Source organism: Gopherus flavomarginatus, chromosome 3 (genome assembly GCF_025201925.1).
Source record: "Gopherus flavomarginatus isolate rGopFla2 chromosome 3, rGopFla2.mat.asm, whole genome shotgun sequence".
In the NCBI taxonomy this organism is placed as follows: domain Eukaryota; kingdom Metazoa; phylum Chordata; order Testudines; family Testudinidae; genus Gopherus; species Gopherus flavomarginatus.
In genome coordinates, this window is record NC_066619.1 from 93,092,566 (window position 1) to 93,112,726 (window position 20,161).

General features: G+C 41.3%; 1 protein-coding gene across 4 annotated transcripts in view; it reads right to left on the bottom strand.

Annotated features, from left to right (window-relative positions):
- JAK2 (Janus kinase 2) overlaps positions 1-20,161 on the bottom strand; it is a 148,361-nt gene that overhangs the window by 15,125 nt on the left and 113,075 nt on the right. For all 4 annotated transcript variants that reach the window (XM_050944265.1, XM_050944264.1, XM_050944267.1 and 1 more), the window contains exons 14-20: positions 18,023-18,150; positions 14,302-14,440; positions 12,795-12,946; positions 11,021-11,171; positions 10,127-10,263; positions 8,135-8,324; positions 4,902-5,026 (exon numbers count right to left, since the gene is read on the bottom strand). In XM_050944265.1, coding sequence (XP_050800222.1) covers positions 4,902-5,026; positions 8,135-8,324; positions 10,127-10,263; positions 11,021-11,171; positions 12,795-12,946; positions 14,302-14,440; positions 18,023-18,150 — 1,022 coding nt within the window. The remainder of the gene's footprint in view (positions 1-4,901; positions 5,027-8,134; positions 8,325-10,126; positions 10,264-11,020; positions 11,172-12,794; positions 12,947-14,301; positions 14,441-18,022; positions 18,151-20,161) is intronic.

Genomic DNA, 20,161 nt, shown 5'->3' on the forward strand with positions numbered 1-20,161 from the left:
AATGTCATCAATTTAAAGGCAGTCATATTTGTCTATGGCAGTGGTGAATTTGGTTCAGAGAGTTTAAACCAAATACAGGAAGAATAGCAAGCTGTTTTGTCTGAATGCTTGTCTTTTTGGAGAGAGCTTCTTAATGCTTCAAGGTGCAGTAAATGTCCTTAGCCGAGGGGAGCTGGATTGGACCCTCCTCTGAGCCCAGCAACATTACTCCTAGCTTATTGAGAAGGGCAGCTCCTGTATCTCCCTCTCCGGGGCCAAACATGCTGTGCTGGCAGACCTCCAGCCATTAGCCCAGGGAGAATGAAAGCCAGACTAAGTTTCTTTCATGATAACGCGAAGTGCCAACCAAGCCAGCCCTGTCTGACTGCCAATCTTGGCTCTGCTTCCTCTTCTCTCCTTTGCTTGCTCTATCCATCCTTTTTGATCCCCACAACCTGTGTGATCTTCCTCATGTCCCCACTAGCACTCACCATCACAAACATTCACTCTCATACTCTGAGTAGGGACAACCTATGACCAATGCTGCCTTGAATAAGACATCTGTTCTGCTGTTGCTTCTTTCCAGATCTCAAACATCCTACAGGAGGAAGCAGTTTGGATACGGTACCTATTCCTTTTGTCACTGCTGAAATATGAGATGGGGGAACATGGGCATAGTTTGGAGGGATGACAGGTGGGCGTTGCTTCCCCCGCAACTGCAAACCTCAAACTGACACATAATTTGCCCCTCCACACATGGCCCCATTGGCCGGACTAAAGATGCCCCCCCAAGAAGTCAAACTATGCCTATGGGAGGGGAGCCAACTATAGTTTTTTATGGTAGCTAAAGAGAAAATCATGTTTGAGCAGCTGTACCTGGGGCGGAGGAGTCGACGCAGCACAGAGTGTTTTAGAAGCTGACCAATTCCAATGTATAACAATTAGGAAACATTCAGAAAGCCAGCTATTCAATGACTCTGTACGAATCCTTTCCTTTCCTTCAATGCATCTAAAAACCAGCAAGCGTTGCTCATCGAAATTTTGGCTGCTGACCAAACTTTTTAGCGTAAAAATTTTCCTTGCCATTGCAGGGGCCTCTCTGCCTGTGGCACATAATACTCATAACCTTAGTCCCAGATTTGGACCTTAGCGTCCAAAATATGGGGGTTAGCATGAAAACCTCCAAGCTTAGTTACCAGCTTGGACCTGGTACCTGCTGCCACCACCCAAAAATTAGAGTGTTTTGGGGCACTCTGGTCCCCCTGAAAAACCTTCCCTGGGGACCCCAAGACCCAAATCCCTTGAGTCTCACAACAAAGGGAAATAATCCTTTTTCCCTTCCCCCCTCCAGGTGCTCCTGGAGAGATACACAGACACAAGCTCTGTGAAACTACACAGAGAGACTCCCCCTCTCTGTTCCCAATCCTGGAAACAAAAAGTACTTTCCTATTCCCCCAGAGGGAATGCAAAATCAGGCTAGCAATCCAACACACAGATCTCCCCTTGATTTCTTCCTCCCACCAATTCCCTGGTGAGTACAGACTCAATTTCCCTGAAGTAAAGAAAAACTCCAACAGGTCTTAAAAGAAAGAAAAATACATACAAATGTTCTCTCTGTATTAAGATGATATAACACAGGGTCAATTGCTTAAAAGAATATTGAATAAACAGCCTTATTCAAAAAGAATACAAATCAAAGCACTCCAGCACTTATATTCATGCAAATACCAAAGAAAAGAAACCATAGAACTTACTATCTGATCTCTTTGTCCTTACACTTAGAAACAGAAAATTAGAAAGTAGAACTACTTCTCCAAAGCTCAGAGAAAGCAGGCAGGCAGACAAAAGACTCAGACACAAACTCCCTCCACCCAGAGTTGAAAAAATCCGGTTTCCTGATTGGTCCTCTGGTCAGGTGCTTCAGGTGAAAGAGACATTAACCCTTAGCTATCTGTTTATGACAGGGGTGTAATACTTTTGTCTAATCTTGGTTGTTGGGTGTAATATGAGGCTGCTGAGTGGTGCTGGAGCGGTGTGATATGCAAGAAGTCAGACTAGATGATCTGGTGGTCCCTTCTGGCCTTACACAGTATGACTCTAAAAATTAAACCTATGGTGCAAGAGGAATAATGTTCTGAGGATGAGCACCCCAGAGGCAGCAGGTTCAGGGCCAGATTTACACATTAGACGCCCCTAGAGATAACATCTTCAGCGCTCCCCTCCCTGCGCCTACAGCTGACCTTCGTGTTGCACACAGTTTTGGAAAAGTAAGGCATCTCTAGCATATCAGTGCCCCTAGCACGTGCCTACTGTGCCTAACTGGAAATCCGGCCCTGAGCAGGTCACATATTTTCCCTTAGCGTTTCCCCACTCGCCTCTGCCCCAGGCTTCTGTCAATCTTTCTGAACAGATTTTTCCTCAATTTCTTTATACCACTAGATGGCACCATTGTGTACCAGTACTTTATTTGCTGCCAGGCGGAAGGATGGCCTGATGCCCTCAGATGCAAGCTCTTAATGCCTCTCTGTGGATGGCACATTAATTATGTTAGAGTTGGCAATTTTGCTCTACAATCCATATATGCCCCTTCCATGACAGGCCTAGTTTCCATCACAAGACTTGACATCGCTCTCAAATCCTGGCTTCTTGCATGGCTGTCCTGATTCCTCAATCAGGCCACTGGACTGGGAAACTGGTATTGTTTCTGAATACCACCTTTGGAGCTATTTCCTTATGTTTCAGACACTGTAAATGGAAATGCTGTCCTCCTCTACCTCTAAGCCTTTGGCTGAAAACAACTCCATGGTTTATAATTTATAAAATGCACAAGAGATTGATTTATTTGAATCAGGCCTGTCATAGGGGCCTATTATTTATTTGCCATGTAATACCACATGGTATATATTTGTCCAGCGATGTGTCCCTTTTATTTCCATTAATTTTAATGGGAGTCATGCACATATTGAAAGGAAAGTATGGGCTGCAGTCTAAACCTGCCAAACAGAACCTGAGTCCAATGTCTTCACTATCTTTTAGCTTCCCTCAAGACAGAAAGTGTCTAGAAAATATGTCATTGGTGACAAGATCCAGCATTATATAAATCCATTGACATTTCAGCAGGTAATAAACAGAAAAGGACAAGGAGAAGTAGTTTTGAAAACTCCAGAGCAACATTTTAAAAAAATGAAATAACTCCTTGGATCTCTTAATGGAATATGCTTTTAGACCAAAAGAACAGCTGCATAAATAAAAACAGCAGGTACAAAATCTCACCTCAGAACAGTAACTTTGCCTACAGTGATTAGCTCCAATCTTTTTCCTAATTAGAAGACAGAGTCGGCCGAGTACGATTTCTGCAGCTCCTCTGTCAACATTGTGTTGCAATCAGAGCCAGCTTTTGCATTCTGGCCAGGGCTTCAAAATAATTGTGCCACCACTCCCCATCTCCCAAACATCCATGACCACCATACCCATGAGCAAAGGGCTGCCTTTCAGAGCTGAGGAAGGGTTAGAGAGAGTTCTCAAACACATTCCAAAGTTTATTAACTCATTTTATGTAGAAAGCACATGTGTGGGCAATCTGTAGGTCCCAAGAGCCTCCTGCTGCAGAAGTGGAACCTGGATCCCAAGTGCTTGTTCTTTTCAACCTAATAATTGGTTTATATCAGCTATATTTGCGAAGTTATCTCTGCAAGAGAACTGGCTAGAAGTTTAATTAAAAAGAAAAAAAAAAGGGAAGATTCTCCTTTATATTTCTAGTTGCCCCCAAATCCAAGAGGCTCATAGCTGGGCTTTGTAGGGCCCGAAAGGCCAGATTTGGTTGCAGTGCTACTGTGTACTTCATTTGTTACTTTCTCAGTGTGGGCGCTTGAAGAGTTTAAATGAAATTTAAGAAAAAATATTCAGACTTCAAAAAATGACAAATGGTTCCAAAGCTAGTTCAGGAGAGAGCAAAAGTGTATCAAGAACTTCCCAAAGCAGAATCCAGAGGAGGGAAAGTTGCACAGGGCCAGTCCTCTCCTTGTTCTGCTACTTCCCAGCACTTTGCAGAACTGCACACAGATTCCTGCACTTTGCCACCACACAACAGGCTCCTGCTGCACTAACTGGCATCTACAGAAGCATCCTCATTAGTCACAAGAAGAGCAGCCTCTGGGAGTGCTGATTTTCATAGCAGAGGACTTGCGAAGTGTCAGCTACAAGCCATGAGGCTTAGAAATAATGAGACAGAGAAAAGAGAGGGACAGAAGAGATGATAGGGGAGCAAAGAAACATGGGTTAAAATACTGAATGAGAGAGAAAAGATCAGAAAATGGGGAGGATTGTACTATTACAGTTTAACAACAAGATCTTGACAAATCTGCTAGCCCACGATGAACAGAAAGCATACCTAGGTGTCATCAGATTCTGGAAAATCTAATCTAAGCTTTTATTTAAAAAAAAAAAAAAAAGTTCTAGCCCTTATGGCTGCAAAGATAGTTTGTGTTTGAAACCATAAGGATAAGTGGAAGTGATGGCATGCTTTCTGTCTGAGCCAGCAGACAGACAAGCTTCAGTGCCTCTGTTGCGGCTCACATCTTTATCAACTAACGAGTATACTGGCATGTACTACAGAAAGCTTTACTTTCACGCAATAAGAAGTGCATAACACCAATATCTAAGAGGACATTTGACCAACCTAGCTTAGAACAAACAAAAAGGTGATTAGTTTTCTGAGATGTGGGGTCACCCTATGAGAAGCAGGACATCTAATTACTCGGTTCTACTCACAAATGGTGAGCCAGCATTGACAATGAAAACAACCATTCATTTGCTGAATCGGGCATTTCTAATCAATATAACAACAAACATTCTTTAGACGGAAGCACTGCTAACAGACTGCAGATATGTACATTGTTAACAGCATCTAAAGGTTTTCTTACCTTGCATATCTGAGACGTATACTGCAGAAGTTTCTTGTGATCCAGCCTCTCCTTGTGCTTCTGGATATAGTCTCGCAAACTTCCATATGGTAAATATTCCATGATTAATCTCAGATTTCTACGACCTTTTTAAATACATACAAAATATACGGTTATATTTTTGTCATTTCTTAATACAAATAATTATATATATATATCTGCAAATAAATTTACTAGCAAACAGTGCTGAAAATATTTAAATATTTCACCCTGAAGACTCTTCTATTCTTGCTCCATCACAACATGTGTAGTTCAGAACAGTCTTACATAGCCTGTATCACACCACATTCTCACTCTGGATGGAAATAAGATGGATAGATTTGCATTTTTAACCTTGGCCCCATCTGCATTATATGTACCACCCTGGTTTTGTAACCAGGTCACGACACCCTCCTTTGACCTAGATACAATAAAGTCAAAGTTGAATTATGTCCACAGAGCAGGACACAACACAGTTATGTGTCAGACATGTTTGCATGTTCATACTATCACAATGCCCAACCATGTTTGTATCAGGGCATCCTGAGAAATCTGGAGTCATTATGGCACAACATCTCAGCAGGGAATACAAAGTCAGGAGGTCATATATAGAGTGCCACCAACAGCACATGGGGCAAGACACTCCATGTGGTAAGACCTCATAGAGCTGGAAAGAAGTAGGAGTGACAATCCAGTTACATGGGTATGTTCAAGGGTCCCAGCCACATAGCACATAAAGCTTCAATTTTGCAGTGGACAATGCACGAGCATACCACTGCATCCATGCAGAACTGAAGTGAAGTCAATAGGAAAGAGTATCATGTTAATGAACACAATATTAAACACATACTTGTCCCTGTCTACATGTTTAAAATCACATTAGTAAACACCATGTATTCTTCCAGCGTAGAGAAGATCTTAGAGAAGGAACTTCTAAAATCTGATCGATGTTTTATTTTACACAGTGCCAACATGCCCAGAATGCACACAATGAACTGAGCAAAACACATGGATTTTGTGTGGTGTATATGTACACATTGTCTTCTACGAATACCTAGACATCATCTCTCTCTCAAACCTCAAATTCTCACAGCTGGACACTTTTCTAGTAAAGTAAATAAATATACAAACAGAAGCATTCAACCTAGAGCAAACTAATGACTCCATAATTGAAGAAACAGTCACGGGAGCGAAGGAGAATTCTCTATTAGTTTACCAGCAATTTTATAACCAGAAATACTCAAGTGCCTTATCTAGAGTACACTTTAAATAGCACAAGATTCTTCAATAAATTCTGCTAAGCTCAAAAAACTGACAATGAAATAGATTTAGGCCCTTTCTAAGAGGCTCCAAAGCAGACAATATTTCTCCAACTATTTTCTAAGGAAGGAGCATAATGAAAGTTGATCAGACTCTCTCAGTTTTACTCTGTTCCATAATACATCATTTGTGAAATAAATGGCAAGAACACAGACTAAAACGAAACACTACTTCACATAGCACAGATTCAGCCCCTGGAATTCACCGTCACACATGGACGGTGAGTCAAATACTGTGCCTGGATCACTGAATGAACATTAATGCCCTCCGTAGTTCACAAACTGAGTATGCCATACTGGCTCAGTTCACTTGTTCATGAAATACACTATCTTGCTCCAGTATCAGGCAATATCTGTTGCTTCAGAAGAAGAAACAAATCTCAACACTAATACACCTACCCAACAGTATGCAGTGCGGGGAGAGGAGGGAAAGATGTGGGGGATTTCTTCCTGAGCACAGCAGGCCATCGTTATGCTATCATCTTTTAGGAAAAGATTACTGATCAGTTTCTCTCAAGAGAACAAAGACCTCCTTTGCAGGGTAAGATGAGAGGCCACAGACAAGCTCAACAAAAATGTTCAAAGTCTGTAGGCCCTAGGGAAAAAAATGACTCCAATGAGGCGGCAAGTGAGAGCAAATCTACTAAATTCCAACTAATCCTGGTTTTGATTAGGGAAATGAGTGAGCGAAATTATTCAGCAATTTAGTCCTGCTTTCTTTGAAATCAGAATTTATAAAGGCAATCTTCTTCCACATTTTCATTTACCTAAAATAAATCAAATTGTTACTGCACTGTAATGGGACACAATCACAGAAATGTATTTAAACTTTTCTTTAACCCCTGAACATATTTTAATTAAACACTGTGTCAGTGAATGCTTAGTTATTGTCCTTTAGCCTGACCAGCAATGTGCATTTATCTACTTAAATCCACATTAACATAAATGCAAATTTGTGCACCTCCACTATGCTACTGCTGAAAGTTAAGCACTGAGGCACAGCCATGATATTTACTTAAAATACATGTGAAGGTGAAATGAAAATGTTTATTTCTGAAGCAAGAGACTATTACTATGTCCAAAGTTATATCTGATTCACGCTTTAACTAGCACCCCCAACACAAAATTGAAATTAAGCTTTTAAAGTTCCACCTCGCTACACAGGTGAAGACAGTAGCTGCCATCAAGTTGGTTAGCAATGTTAACAGCTTGAAGAGCTTCATTTTGGTTTGAAAACAAGGCTTTTTACAGCAAAGACCATGGGTGAAATTCTGACGCTACCAATGAGAATGGCAAAACTCCCACTGACTTCAACAGAGCCAGGATTTCACTCCATCTCTTTACAGCTTCTAAAATGTTCCCTGGCTATTCACCTCTCATAGAGGAAGTCCATGAAGTGGAGTCCACTCTGCTGAGATGGCAGTGAGTCAAAAACAAAAAGAGGAAGAAATATTTTGGTTCCTCCACATTTTTATGGAACTTTTCATGACTTTCTACATGGACTTTTGTCTGTACTTTACAGTGTGATTAGTTGCAAATAGCTTTTTTTAAAAGTAAAAATTGTATCAGAGAATAGTCGTTTATAACTGCAACAGATTAACTAGATGAAATCATGTTCATTTGGCATAATGAAGCACTGTATGATGGACACTGATTCTTTTGCTATGCCATCTATAAAAGCTCTGATAAAGTCAGGAAATGTATCCAACAACATGAAAACATTTAATGAGTTCTGCCTTTGTTTTGACTAATAAGCAGCGTGAGCAAGGATGAACAAACACCTGTCAGGGATGGTCTAGATAATACTTAGTCCTGCCTTGAGTGCAGGGGACTGGATTAGATGACCTCTCGAGGTCCCTTCCAGTTCTATGATTCTATGTTAAATGCTTTACATACCAGCACTGTAGCACACTCCCTTGTACTTAACAATGTTATCGTGCTGCAGGGATTTAAGGATTTCAATTTCTCTTTCAAAGTCTCGTAGGTGCTCTTCTGTACTGTGTTGTAGCTTTTTTACAGCCACCACCTCTCCAGTATTGTCTTGTAGTGGGTCATACCGGCACATCTCGACACTGCCAAAGTTACCCTAGACCAAAACAGAAACACTTAAAGTAAAAAAGCCCACGTCACAGTAATTTCCTAATTACCTGTGTACAACTGCACCAGGATTAAAGGGACCAGATTTTCAAAGTGAAAATCCAGGACACCAGGTGGTGGGGTGGAAGACGAATGAGTATCACAGGGGACAGTTTAGGTGGGACTGGGGAAGATGTGTTTGGGAAGCAGGTTGAGGAGGTGGGAGCAACCTCTGTTACCTCTCCGCCTCCTCAATTTCTTCCCACTCACACTTCAGAATTAATAGCTGGGACATGTAGCAGTAAAGGGTGAAAAGGGATAAAAACAGCATTGACTCCACTGCAGCTTCTTAACAGGTTTCAGCTATTGCTGCGCCTTTACAGTATTTTTGACTCTAATCTGTGGGCCAATATCCTGCCCCATTCCCCAATTCTCCTTTATTTTTGATCTCCATTTGTTTTTCTATTGTGTCCTTCTCCCCACCAACCCTTGCATTTTGCTAACTTATTTTCTATGCCTGTCTTCATTTTCCTGACCATAAGTTTCTGCTCTGTTCATTTCCTCTCCTTCCTAACTATCTGTTCCCAGAACTATCCCCTGCCTCACTTATTCACCCTCAGTCCAGTGTCTCCCTTCTTCTGCCTGAGAAACGAACTCTTCTGTCTCCTGTACTCTACCACAAACCATCTGCATATGGGGGCAGTGTTACTAGAGTCTCTGATTCCGGGTGTGCAGCATGTTAACATGTGACAAGCATGGTAGGGAGTGGTTCTCAAAAAGCACATGTGCTTAGCTGGGGGTCCATCAGTTTCATCAGGACTGCTGACTGGCAGCACCTTCATGCAGCCAGTCTGCAGAGGTCTGCAAAACATGTAGCCAAACATTGGTTTCTGCAGCATAACATTTTTAGTGCCAGCCCCTGTTAACAGAGACACTCTCAGTTTTAAGAGAGACACTCAAGTTGCCCTATTCAGGATAGTTCAGATACAAAAAAATAATCAGTTACTATGCAGAAGAGCTCAGGAGCAATTTTAAATGAATCTAAGAGCAGAAAACAAAAATGGAAAAAGATCGGTCTATCTAAGTGTTAGTAACACACTCCTGAAACTTTTAACCACTCAGTGCCACTAGATTCAGTGCAGAGAGTCCATCCCAGAGTTCTGTTCTATTCTATTCCGTTTAGTGATACCCTACAGAGTGACTGACAGGCAAATCTGGAAGGAATGTGCATTGTGCTTATATCTGTCTGGAACCGTGTTTACACAATTTATTCCAATAACAAAAGGGTGCAATGAAAATGATGTATAAGAAGTCACCAGGAGGAAATTGAAAGGTGAGATTCTTCCAGCCACTTAGGGCTTGTCTACACTTGAAATGCTACAGCTGTGCTGCTATAGTGTTTCAGTGAAGATGTTGTCTACACCAACGAGAGGGGTTTTCCCAGCAGCATAGGTAATTTATCCCCCAAGAGGCAGTAGCTAGGTCAATGGAAGGGGCTGGACTAGATGATCTCCTGAGGTCCCTTCCAACACTAATAATCTATGATAAGAATGCTTCTGTCAACTAGTGCTGTCTAGAGGGTGACTTAGGTCAGTTTAACAACGCCACTCAGGAGTGTGGATTTTTCACATGCTTGACAGATGTAGTTAAACCGACCTAATTTTCTAGTGCAGACCAGGCTTTAGAGTTCAAAACTTCCTTTCACGTGGCAAATCACCCATAAATGAGAACATGCAAAGTCATCTCAAAGAACCTCAGTTACACCTAAGTAACCTTATTTCTTCCAGTCAGTTAAAGTTTAGAGCTTCCTACCTTGCCAAGTTGCTGTAAGAACTTTAGGTGTCTCTCTTCAAATTGCGTTGGGTCCCTGTCTTCAAACGCCCCAGAAAATCCAAGAGCACCAATCCTCATGTTTGGCAACATGTCATTTTCTGTCAATAGCTCATAATCTGGGCAAAAACAAACAAAAAAATGATGAAAGGGCAAAAGTCATTTTGCTGATATGCTCCCCCTTCCCTGTCTATGTCTATCTAGGGCATAATAGAATATTAACAGTGGACTGAACTCAGTTTCCTAAATAAATATCAGATACTAAGTTGCTGCCATAAAGAATGAGTTATTACAAACCAGCAAATTGGAGTGACACTCTGGATGCTGCTGGGCCAAAAAAAGAGATTGGTCTAGACAGCTGACTCATAGTGACCCTTCTCTTAAGAATTTTCAAACATGCATTTCTGCAAACCAATCCTTGCTGGTTTAACTATAACACCTACTGTGCAATGGCCCTTTTTCTAGGGGCACAACATTCAAAAATCAGATGGGCATTTGATAACTAGGGAGTAAGTCTGCAGGAACAGTAGCAAGGTTAGCAGTATTTATCCCAGCTACTGGTAGAAAGTACAAGGATAATTGATATAATTTACTTCACTAAGAAGCTGGGGCTACAATCTTGCCAATGTAATTGAAATCAGTATTTAAAATACAACGAAAATGTTTTGAATGATCCCCCAGTAAAATTCACTTTTAATAGCAAACTGGAAAACAATAAAATATATTCATTATAATGTCTGTTGTTTATGTTGTGGTGGTGCCTTGGACCAGGATCCCATTATTCTAGGCATTCTATGGACACAGAACAAAACAACAGCTCCCGCCCCAAAGAGTTTACAACCTTCTACCAAAAATCCATTCCCTTTCCTTCCTTACCTGGCGTGAACAAACTGTTAAGATCACGTATAATGGCTCTGAAAGAAGGTCTGAAATCTGGCTCATAATCCATACAGTTGTTTATAAGATTTGCTAGTTCTGTCCAGTTTGGAGCAGGAAGCTGGTGCCTATCCTCATAAAACTGTAACTTCTAGGATTAAAGACATACAAGATGCTTTAGCATATAATATAATTCCAGCGGCTTTGTGACAAACACGGTATCTGTGGCAGAACAGCCATTTCTGGTTTAAATGAGAAAGACCAACTTATTTCCTTTGCACAGGTGATTCTGTGCAGCCTAACTAGGATGGAGCAGTAAGAAAGTTTTGCCCACCTGTGGGCTGGCTGAGGTCTGTCTCTACCCTTATTCTGACTATGAGAAAGTGTGGATGAGTCAAGAGGGGGCTAGTATCTCAGATGTTTCTCCTTCCAGATAAGTATCCAGTGGCTCTGTTAGGAATGTGTTATTAAATGAGCTGATTGAGGGAGCTATTGGGAAATTGCAGTAGAAGCCACAGGCAAGATTAGGCTTTTGTGATGGGTACAAGTGAGTTTGTGTAAAGTTCTGAAAAGGGTTGGATTTTGCGTTTAGTGGACTCTCTTGACAATTTTCAAGAGAGATGGACTAAATATGCCTGCAGGAAAGACCTGCAATATTACAGAGCAATAATTTTGGAAATTTTTAGAGTTGTACACCTTTACCCCGATATAACACGACCTAGTATAACGCGGGTTCGCATATAACACGGTAAAGCTCTGACATGCTGCTCTGAGCAGTGTGTTAAGGGTGCTGGACCAGGCTGGGGGGGTTGATAAGGGGCAGATGGTCTCAGGGGCGGTCAGGGACTCCCTCCACCCAGAGTCTGGGGGGCAGGAGCTGTGGGAGGGCACTTTTGGGGGCCCTACAGTTCCAGAGTTGTGAGGGAGGCTGAGAGCAGCCCGCTCTGCTTCCCTCGCCCCAGCCCCAGCCATGTCACTCGGGGGAGGGGGCTTGGGGGAAGGGATCCCCCACACACTCACCAGCAGTGGCAGAAGCGAAGCAGCCCGGCCCCAGCCTGCTCCACTCCACCAGCTCCCAGCCGCAGCACTCCACTTCCTGCCACAGATGAGTACGGGGGGCGTCCTTTCCCCAACCTCCCCGCACTCACCGGCGGCGGGAAGCGGAGCGACGCGGCCCCAGCCAGCTCCACTCCGCCAGCTCCCCGCTATGGCGCTCCGTTTCCTGCCGCAGGTGAATGCAGGGAGGCATCCTTTCCCCAACCTCCCTGCACTCACTGGGGGCAGGAAGCGGAGTGCCGCAGCTGGGAGGTGGCGGAATGGAGTGGGCTGGGGCCGGGCTGCTCTGCTTCCGGCTGCTGCCGGTGAGTGCCTGGGGGGGTGGGGAGGATAGGGGTCAGAGCAGTCAGGGCACAGAGAGAAGGGGGGTTGGGTGGGGTCCTGTCAGTGATTAGGGATGGGGGTCTCAGAAGGGGGCGGTCAGGGAACAAGGGGGGCCAAAGAATGTTTGATATAACGTGGTCTCACCTATAACACGGTGAGATTTTTTTGTCTCCCGAGGACAGCATTATATCAGGGTAGAGGTGTACTCTATTTTTAGAGACATTTTTATACCTGTAAATGCTTTTGCATTGGATAATTTAGGGTTTGGACTCTGCAAGACTCAACAGGATACTGCACTAAAAATGCATTTTAAAGGTGACTAGAAAGTATAGTCAACAAAGAAACATGGTGTTCACAAATACAGTAACAACAAACTCTATTTGCCAATACTTACTCTCGGAGAATCCAGCGCACCAAGGGGCTTGTCTCCCCCACTGCAGATTTCCCATAAAGTGGTACCAAAACTCCACTTGTCTGTTGCCAAACTTAACTGTTTAGGATTTTCAATGCATTCAGGTGGAACCCAGGGTATCCTTTCAAGAAGAACTATGTAATCATGAAAACACAACTGGTCATGAATAATACTGAAGTGTCTACTTTCATCTGCAAATTCTACTTAAACACGTTAGAATTAGTAACAGTTTGAATTTCTACAATTATCTCTTATTTTTTAAAATGAAATACTTCAAACTCTTCTGACGTTCCTGTTCTTCAATAGTAAATGCTAAATGACACACGCATAAATGATGAACACTTATAACTAGGATGAAGTATCATTGCTTCTAATTTTAAAACTTCATTGACTGTCTTCTCTTTATAGCCCCATGAAGCCAGATTTAAGGAATTTCTACATCATGTTGTTGCTCCGACATGAATGCCCTTTCCCACTACCATCAAGAAACAGTACTTCCCACACAAGATTGAGAGGGTGAAAAATCAGAGGCACATGCTTAGTAGTTTTCAGATGGGGCACAACATGCTGACTCTGCAACAAGCAGCATGTGCATACAGAGGAATTCAATTGTTTGAGTCTTCATTATCTGATCAAAACTAAAACTGATTGGGGTAACAAGTTAAAAGGATACTGTCAGATCAGTTTAGACCCAAGATTTAGGATTCTTGAAATTAAGTTTACATAAAAAGACTACTATCAAAAGAAATATTGCAACTTGTAAAAAAATCAGTGGCAAGTTTATTGTATAATGTCACCATCACATTCCAAAGGTTGCAGAATCCTGCCAACGTACATAAACTATAAAGTAAAACTGATTCAAACCAAAATGGATTATTCTGCTTTCATCTTCCAAACTGAATATAGCAAACAATATCAATGAAGACTAGTACTTTACATTTTAAAAATGCTTCCAATTTGAATAATCTAAGGTGTTATTTGTAACACAGCTAAGGAAACCTGTTTAAGAACACATAAATTTTCACCTGACAGTGTTACTTTAAAAGACAAAAACGGGGAGACAGTGAGAATGGATACATTATATATCCATCTAGTAGTCAATCATCAGATGCATCCACTTGTGCATGTTGTCCTATTAATATTAATATTTTTATTCCATTTGAAAGCATTTCACAGCTTGTAAAAGTGACAGAACAGCAGCATATCATGGATATATAAGTCATCTTAACCTGTTTGTGTTTTTGTACAGACTTATTTAAAATAAAACACAACCACCCAGCAGAAAATTTTGACTTTGTTTCCTATAGCCATTTGTTGATAACAAGATGCAGTTTTTAACTGCTGTCTAGGACGGTGTTTTAGGGACTGGAGAAAGGCTGGAGGAGCTTATCACAATAAACAATCAGTACAATGAGAGGCTTGAGGAATAAAAATACAAATATTTTCAATGTTACAAATAATAGCCAAGATAGCTGACTCCAAGACTTACTGTCTTTTGGCAAAACTGTCATGCTGATACCAGGATCACTAAGCTTGATAAACGGAAGGCTTCCAGACTTCCTATCTTCTTCTCTGATAAGCAAGATATTTTTTGCACATACATTCCCATGAACCAGGCTTTTATCTTCCTAATAAAGAAAAATACATTTTTATGTAAATACACAGGTAAAATCCAGAAGGCATTTTAAAAAAAGTGTTAGTCTAGGAAATTAACTGGATCACATATTGCAGGCAGGAATAAAATGACACAGCTAATTCCTCTCCAACTTGTTAGAAAATTTAAATATTGGTTAAATTATGTCCATTATCTATCTAGATTTAAAATTTGGATAGCTTTAATATATGTTCTACAACTAGGCAGACATCAAATAAGGCCTGAAGTATATCAGTAATTTGAAAAAGGCAGCATCTTTTACTGGTGTTAGCTATTAACACTATTAGAAGGTAATTTATATTGAGCATAGGAAAATGAAGGGGGAAATGGTAGGCGTGATTCCTGGAAGAAGTTATTTTTAAGTTGGGATTTCCAAGAGGACCATTTGGCAAACAAAACAGGACAAAATAAGAGCTGTTTATGGAGCAGCATGAGAGAAGGAATGACACCAACACAGTAACAGAGAAGTAAAGGATACAGTCCGGGGAGAAGATTTAGAGGAGGGTAGGGAGAAGGCAGAAGAATAGTGGGACACAAAGGAGAGGTTAAGAAGGAGAAAAATGATGTAGTGCATTGAAGGGGCTTGCAAAGTTCTGTCCTTACATAGGCACTAACCTCCTTGACTGAAATGGGAGCAGCTTGCATGTCTCTGAGAGCAGAATTTGGCCTAGAATCTTGTAAGTGGCTAACTCTCAGATGGGACTAATTCTGTCCCCTCTTCTGCTTTCAAGTCCCTTTTAACTTCAGTGAGAAACACATATCAGCCCTTAATTATAGGCAGGGCTGGTAGCACCCTCCATTATTCAGGTTGCCCAACACCTCCCATTATAAGGCCCTAAGCTCAGTTGCTTATAACTTTATGAAACTTTGCCTGTCAGGGGTGAAATTTTTCATGCCTGATGTCTGCCTCAGGCTCAGTTTTCTTGGAAAATTTCAGCCAGAATGGTTCAGTTGTTTTTGAGAAGGATAAGAAAATATACATTACCTTGCTCAAGTTAAAAAATTAAGACCTTTCACCTGAAATGCTCTACTGCCTCTGTGCTTTGGAGCAAGGACTTGAAATTTGGCAGGGGTGGCATGTGTGTCAGAGATGTATGTACCTTTTGCCATCCTCATGAAAATCCACCCAAATTTGCCCAAGTGATAAGCCTTTGAAAATAATCACAGCTTGCACATGCAGTAAAGATTTCTTCAACATTAACAGCTAAAATCTCCACAAACTGCATCCTCACTGAGCATGCTGGAGCCTCTCACAGCTGCTGGTGCCGACTAACTGTACATGCATCATCCCCACAGATTAGCTAAGCATGGTCCGGCTCAGGGCTATAAAGGCTCAGAAGGACTTTCCCTGTAACTGCTACTCTGAACCGTAATGGGCCTGGGAGCTAGAACTGAGAGCAAGGCCTCTCTCCTCTATGCCTCAGTGACCCTCCCTGCTGGCACCCAGGCAGCACAGAGGGGGAAGTCATCTGAATTGGGAGAGAGAGAAAGGAGTAGATTGGGACAAGGAGTCTGGTGAGACTGGGACTGGAAGAGAGAAACTGGGACTGGGAATTGGAGGGGGAAACTCGGATTAGTTGGGCAAGGAGCCTGGGACTGGGTGTGGAGAGCAGAGATTCTGACTCTGAAAGAAAACTCAAAGGAGGAGATGGCTGGGAAAAAAAAGACTGAGACTGGGCTGAGACGCCTGAGGAGTAGGGACTTGGATTGGGAAGGCAAGGAGATTGAGACTGTCACAAGTAGCCAGGGGTGAGAAAGAGAAAGGACTGGGACAGGCACAGGTTGATGGGGATGGGGCAGCAGAAATCAGCTTGGTGGAATGTGCAAAAGTCTGTGCCCATTAGAACACACTCCCCTCCAAAGCCTGGAATGGAACTCAAGACAGCTGAGTCTCACCAGTCTTCTGGTGCTGGCAAATATCTGTGAAACCCACTATCAGGGTGAGTGTCTCATCTCCCTTTAGTGCTGGTTCAGACAGAGGATGACAATGGTAGCAGTTACTCCGTTACCTCAAGTGCCAGATGTCTGTCAGGTGGATCTAAAGATTCCAACCCTACTGAGGAACCATATGATGGAATTTCTGTTTTTCCAGTTTGCTTTTAAAAAAAAAAAAAAACCTAGGAAATCATACACACAAGGCTATGCTAGAAGATTATTATTAAGGTTGCAAAGTGAAACACTCAGAAATTAGAAAATACCAGAATTAAGGCTGCCTGTGCAACCTTAATTCATCTCCCTTATTCATATGCATTATGATATAGTCTTTAATTGCATAAACACATACTTTTTTTTCACAGGTCCCCTGCTTCATTTAGTGACTAAGATGGATCTGCTCTGGGCATGAATCAGGATTTCATGGTAAAAGGAGGCTGCTTCTCGTAGAACCTCTGCCCCATTTATTGCAGAAGTTGGAAAGTGTGTAGTGAATGAGGTGGGGGATTGCAGAAAATAAAGGGAGGGTCTCGTCATTAAGACAGTTGAATGCTGCCCTAGTGGACACTTTTGACCTCTCTCTCTTTGTGCCTCAGCTTCCCAGCCATGAAATGGAGATAAGGATGATGTGAGGATAAATTAATTAACGTTTGTGATGCACTCAGATACTATCAATAAGCCAGTGGCAGGCAACCTGTGGCCTGTGCGGGCTGGCTGCTGATTCCTGCAGCTCCCATTGGCCGGGAACTGTGAACTGCGGCCACTGGGAGCTGTGGGCAGTCGTGCCTGTAGACGGTCAATGTAAACACTGTCTCATGGCCCACCAGCAGATTACCCTGATGGGCTGCATGCGGCCCAAGGGTCTCAGGTTGCCCATCACTGAAATAAGTGCTACAGAAAAGCCTATGACAGAATTAATAATGCTATCTTCACAGTAGTGCATGACCAGCGTGCAGTAAATTAGGCCTACATCCACAAAATGAACAATAAGGAGAAAACAAAATACTGAATTAGCTGCTCATTAACTGAACACTGTCCGTTCTGTGAACTGAATGAGGCATGGATCCTGTGGAAAAAATAGTATGTGATTATGTAATTCAGGGGTAAGCAACCTATGGCACGTGTGCCAAAGGCAGCATGTGAGCAGATTTTAAGTGGCACTCGCACTGCCTGGGTCCTGGTCTCCGGTCAAGAGGGCTCTGCATTTTAATTTAATTTTAAATGAAGCTTCTTAAACATTTAAAAAACCTTATTTACTTTACATACAACAATAGTTTAGTTACATATTATAGACTTATAGAAAGAGACCTTCTAAAAACGTATAAATGTATTACTGGCACGTGAAACTTCAAATCATAGTGAATAAATGAAGACTTGGCACACCACTTCTGAAAGGCTGCCAACCTCTGATGTACTTAAAAACTATCTTCGTGCATACTCACAAAGGGGCTGAACTAGGCTGCACAGGCAGCCTTAATTCTAGCATTTCCTAACTTTTGAGTGCTTGACTGCGTAATAATGATCTTTTAATGTAGATTTTTGTGTGTGTTTGTATAATATGTATAGATAAAAAACCAAGCATATGAATTTGACCATCACCTAAAAAAGAAAAAAAACAACTTACCAGAAAATGCATGGCCAATGCCAACTGTTTGGCAACTTCCAATTTCCACAAGATATTGATAGAATTTTTGTTCTTTTTCAAATATGTGTCCAAGGATCCGAATCTGACATACTCCTGCACCAGGATATCTGATTTAAAATGTTTAAAAGGTAAACAGACTGTTTAATTTTTCATTCTTGTTTTATAAACATACTACTAAGAAACAGATCTGATTTTAACACCCCCCCCCACACACACACCTTGTGACAATAAAAGTAATGTGGTTTCAAGTTAGCATCATAATGTATAAGTGTATCAATGTCATATTGCATTAATAAAACAATCATTTCAACTCAGCCACTTTGCAGTTGTTTACAAACTTTCTTCTTCTTTTTTTAAAATCTAAAGTTTCATCCTGCTGAACTGAAGTGTTGTTGGTTCCGCTATTGAAACACATCCTTTGTTGGAACAACAGAAGTTCCCCTCTTGTGTAGGCACAGCCATAAGAAGAGGCCCTTTCCTCACAGCCTGCCTGTATTAATCTGGCAACACTTGCTTAAACAGTCTTCTAGTCAAGGACCCAGGAAGGAAGCCATATAGCACAGCTGCATGGTTGCCACAGTCTCAGTGATTTATTTTTTTAGAAACAATTAATTTAAAGTGAAGTGAAATGATCCTGAGCTTCTGCTTTCAATTGTATTAAAGTTCCTCATTTGGACTCCAAACACAATGAAACCTATTGTAACCATGGTGTGTTTCCTGCTTTATAGTGCAAAAATTGGCTTGCAACTTAGTCTTTCAGAGAACATGCAGTGCTTTCAGAACTATACAAAATAAAATTTACTCAGATCCATAGCAGACTTATCTGAATTAAATATAGTTGTTGCTAACATAAGGAACTGGCCTCCTCTCAGTAGATTAAGGAAGTTACCTATGTAAATCTCCCATATCTTTAGAAGTAGATAGACTACAGAGTCTAATTATGAGTTTAAAGATGAATTACTATACTTATAAACAAGCTATCTGAAGATAAAATTCCCTACTGATATAGCACATTATACAACAATTGAAGTGTCTGTGCTAACACCACCACAAGTGAACGGGGAAATCAAGGAGAATATTTACTGAATATTAAGATACAGCTATCAGAATGCTATACCCGGGGTGCTCAGAAGTATAACAATACATATGTAAAATTATGTTACAAAATGTGAAAGCTAATCACAAAAATCCCAGAAGGTTTCTACTCCTATTTTCCAAGGACAAGTACACTTAAAGTCATTTGTGTTGTTTTGTTTAATGTTTCTTTTCCTTTCTTTAATAATAAAACAACCATAGTTAGTGATTGTGATTTTTTGCTTGGTCTTGATCATGGTAGTCAGTAAGGCCCATACCCTCCATCCCACCCCGTCCGACTAAGTAGTGGGAGTCACATTCCTTAGTTGGCAGTAAGAGAAACAGCTAATAAGAGCTGGCCTACCATTTCTTGTTTCTCTGGACTAAATATTTTTAGTAATTATTAAAATAAAATTACTTGACATCCAACTATTTAAAATGATCCCTTTCCACCTCACAAAATGATATTAAAATAACTTTGAGAATCAAACACAAACATAAGGGCCATTGTTCTCGACCTGTGGGGCCCTGCCCGCCTACACTGCTAAATGGGATAGTGGGTCCCAGTGTAGAAAAGGTTGAGAACCATTGATTTATACTATGTATTTCATGTTGTTTCTCCCATCATGAAAGCTCCAGCCAAGCTGCAAAGCAAGGATAAGGCTTTTTTGAGCAATCAAGGAAAATATATGGGCATTTACATTTTATGATGCAGATAAGTAGGATTTAGGATCTCTAACAACTTTGCTGACAAAATCATTGCAGATCCTCTTTAACTGAATTCAGGAGACACGTTGCAGAATGTTGAGCTCTTCATTACTCCCATGATCAAACAAAAAAAGGGATTCCGACACTTACTGTTACTATAAAATGTTTTATTTTGTTAAAAAATGGGAATCTCAGAAAGAAAACAATACGATGCTAAAATAACTTAGAAAAGCCACACGAAAAACTAAAACAGAAAACCAAAGTTAATTAGCAAAACCTGGCCTCTCTGAGTAAAAGGAATGGAGGGTAAAAGATGACCCCAAGATAAGGGATCTA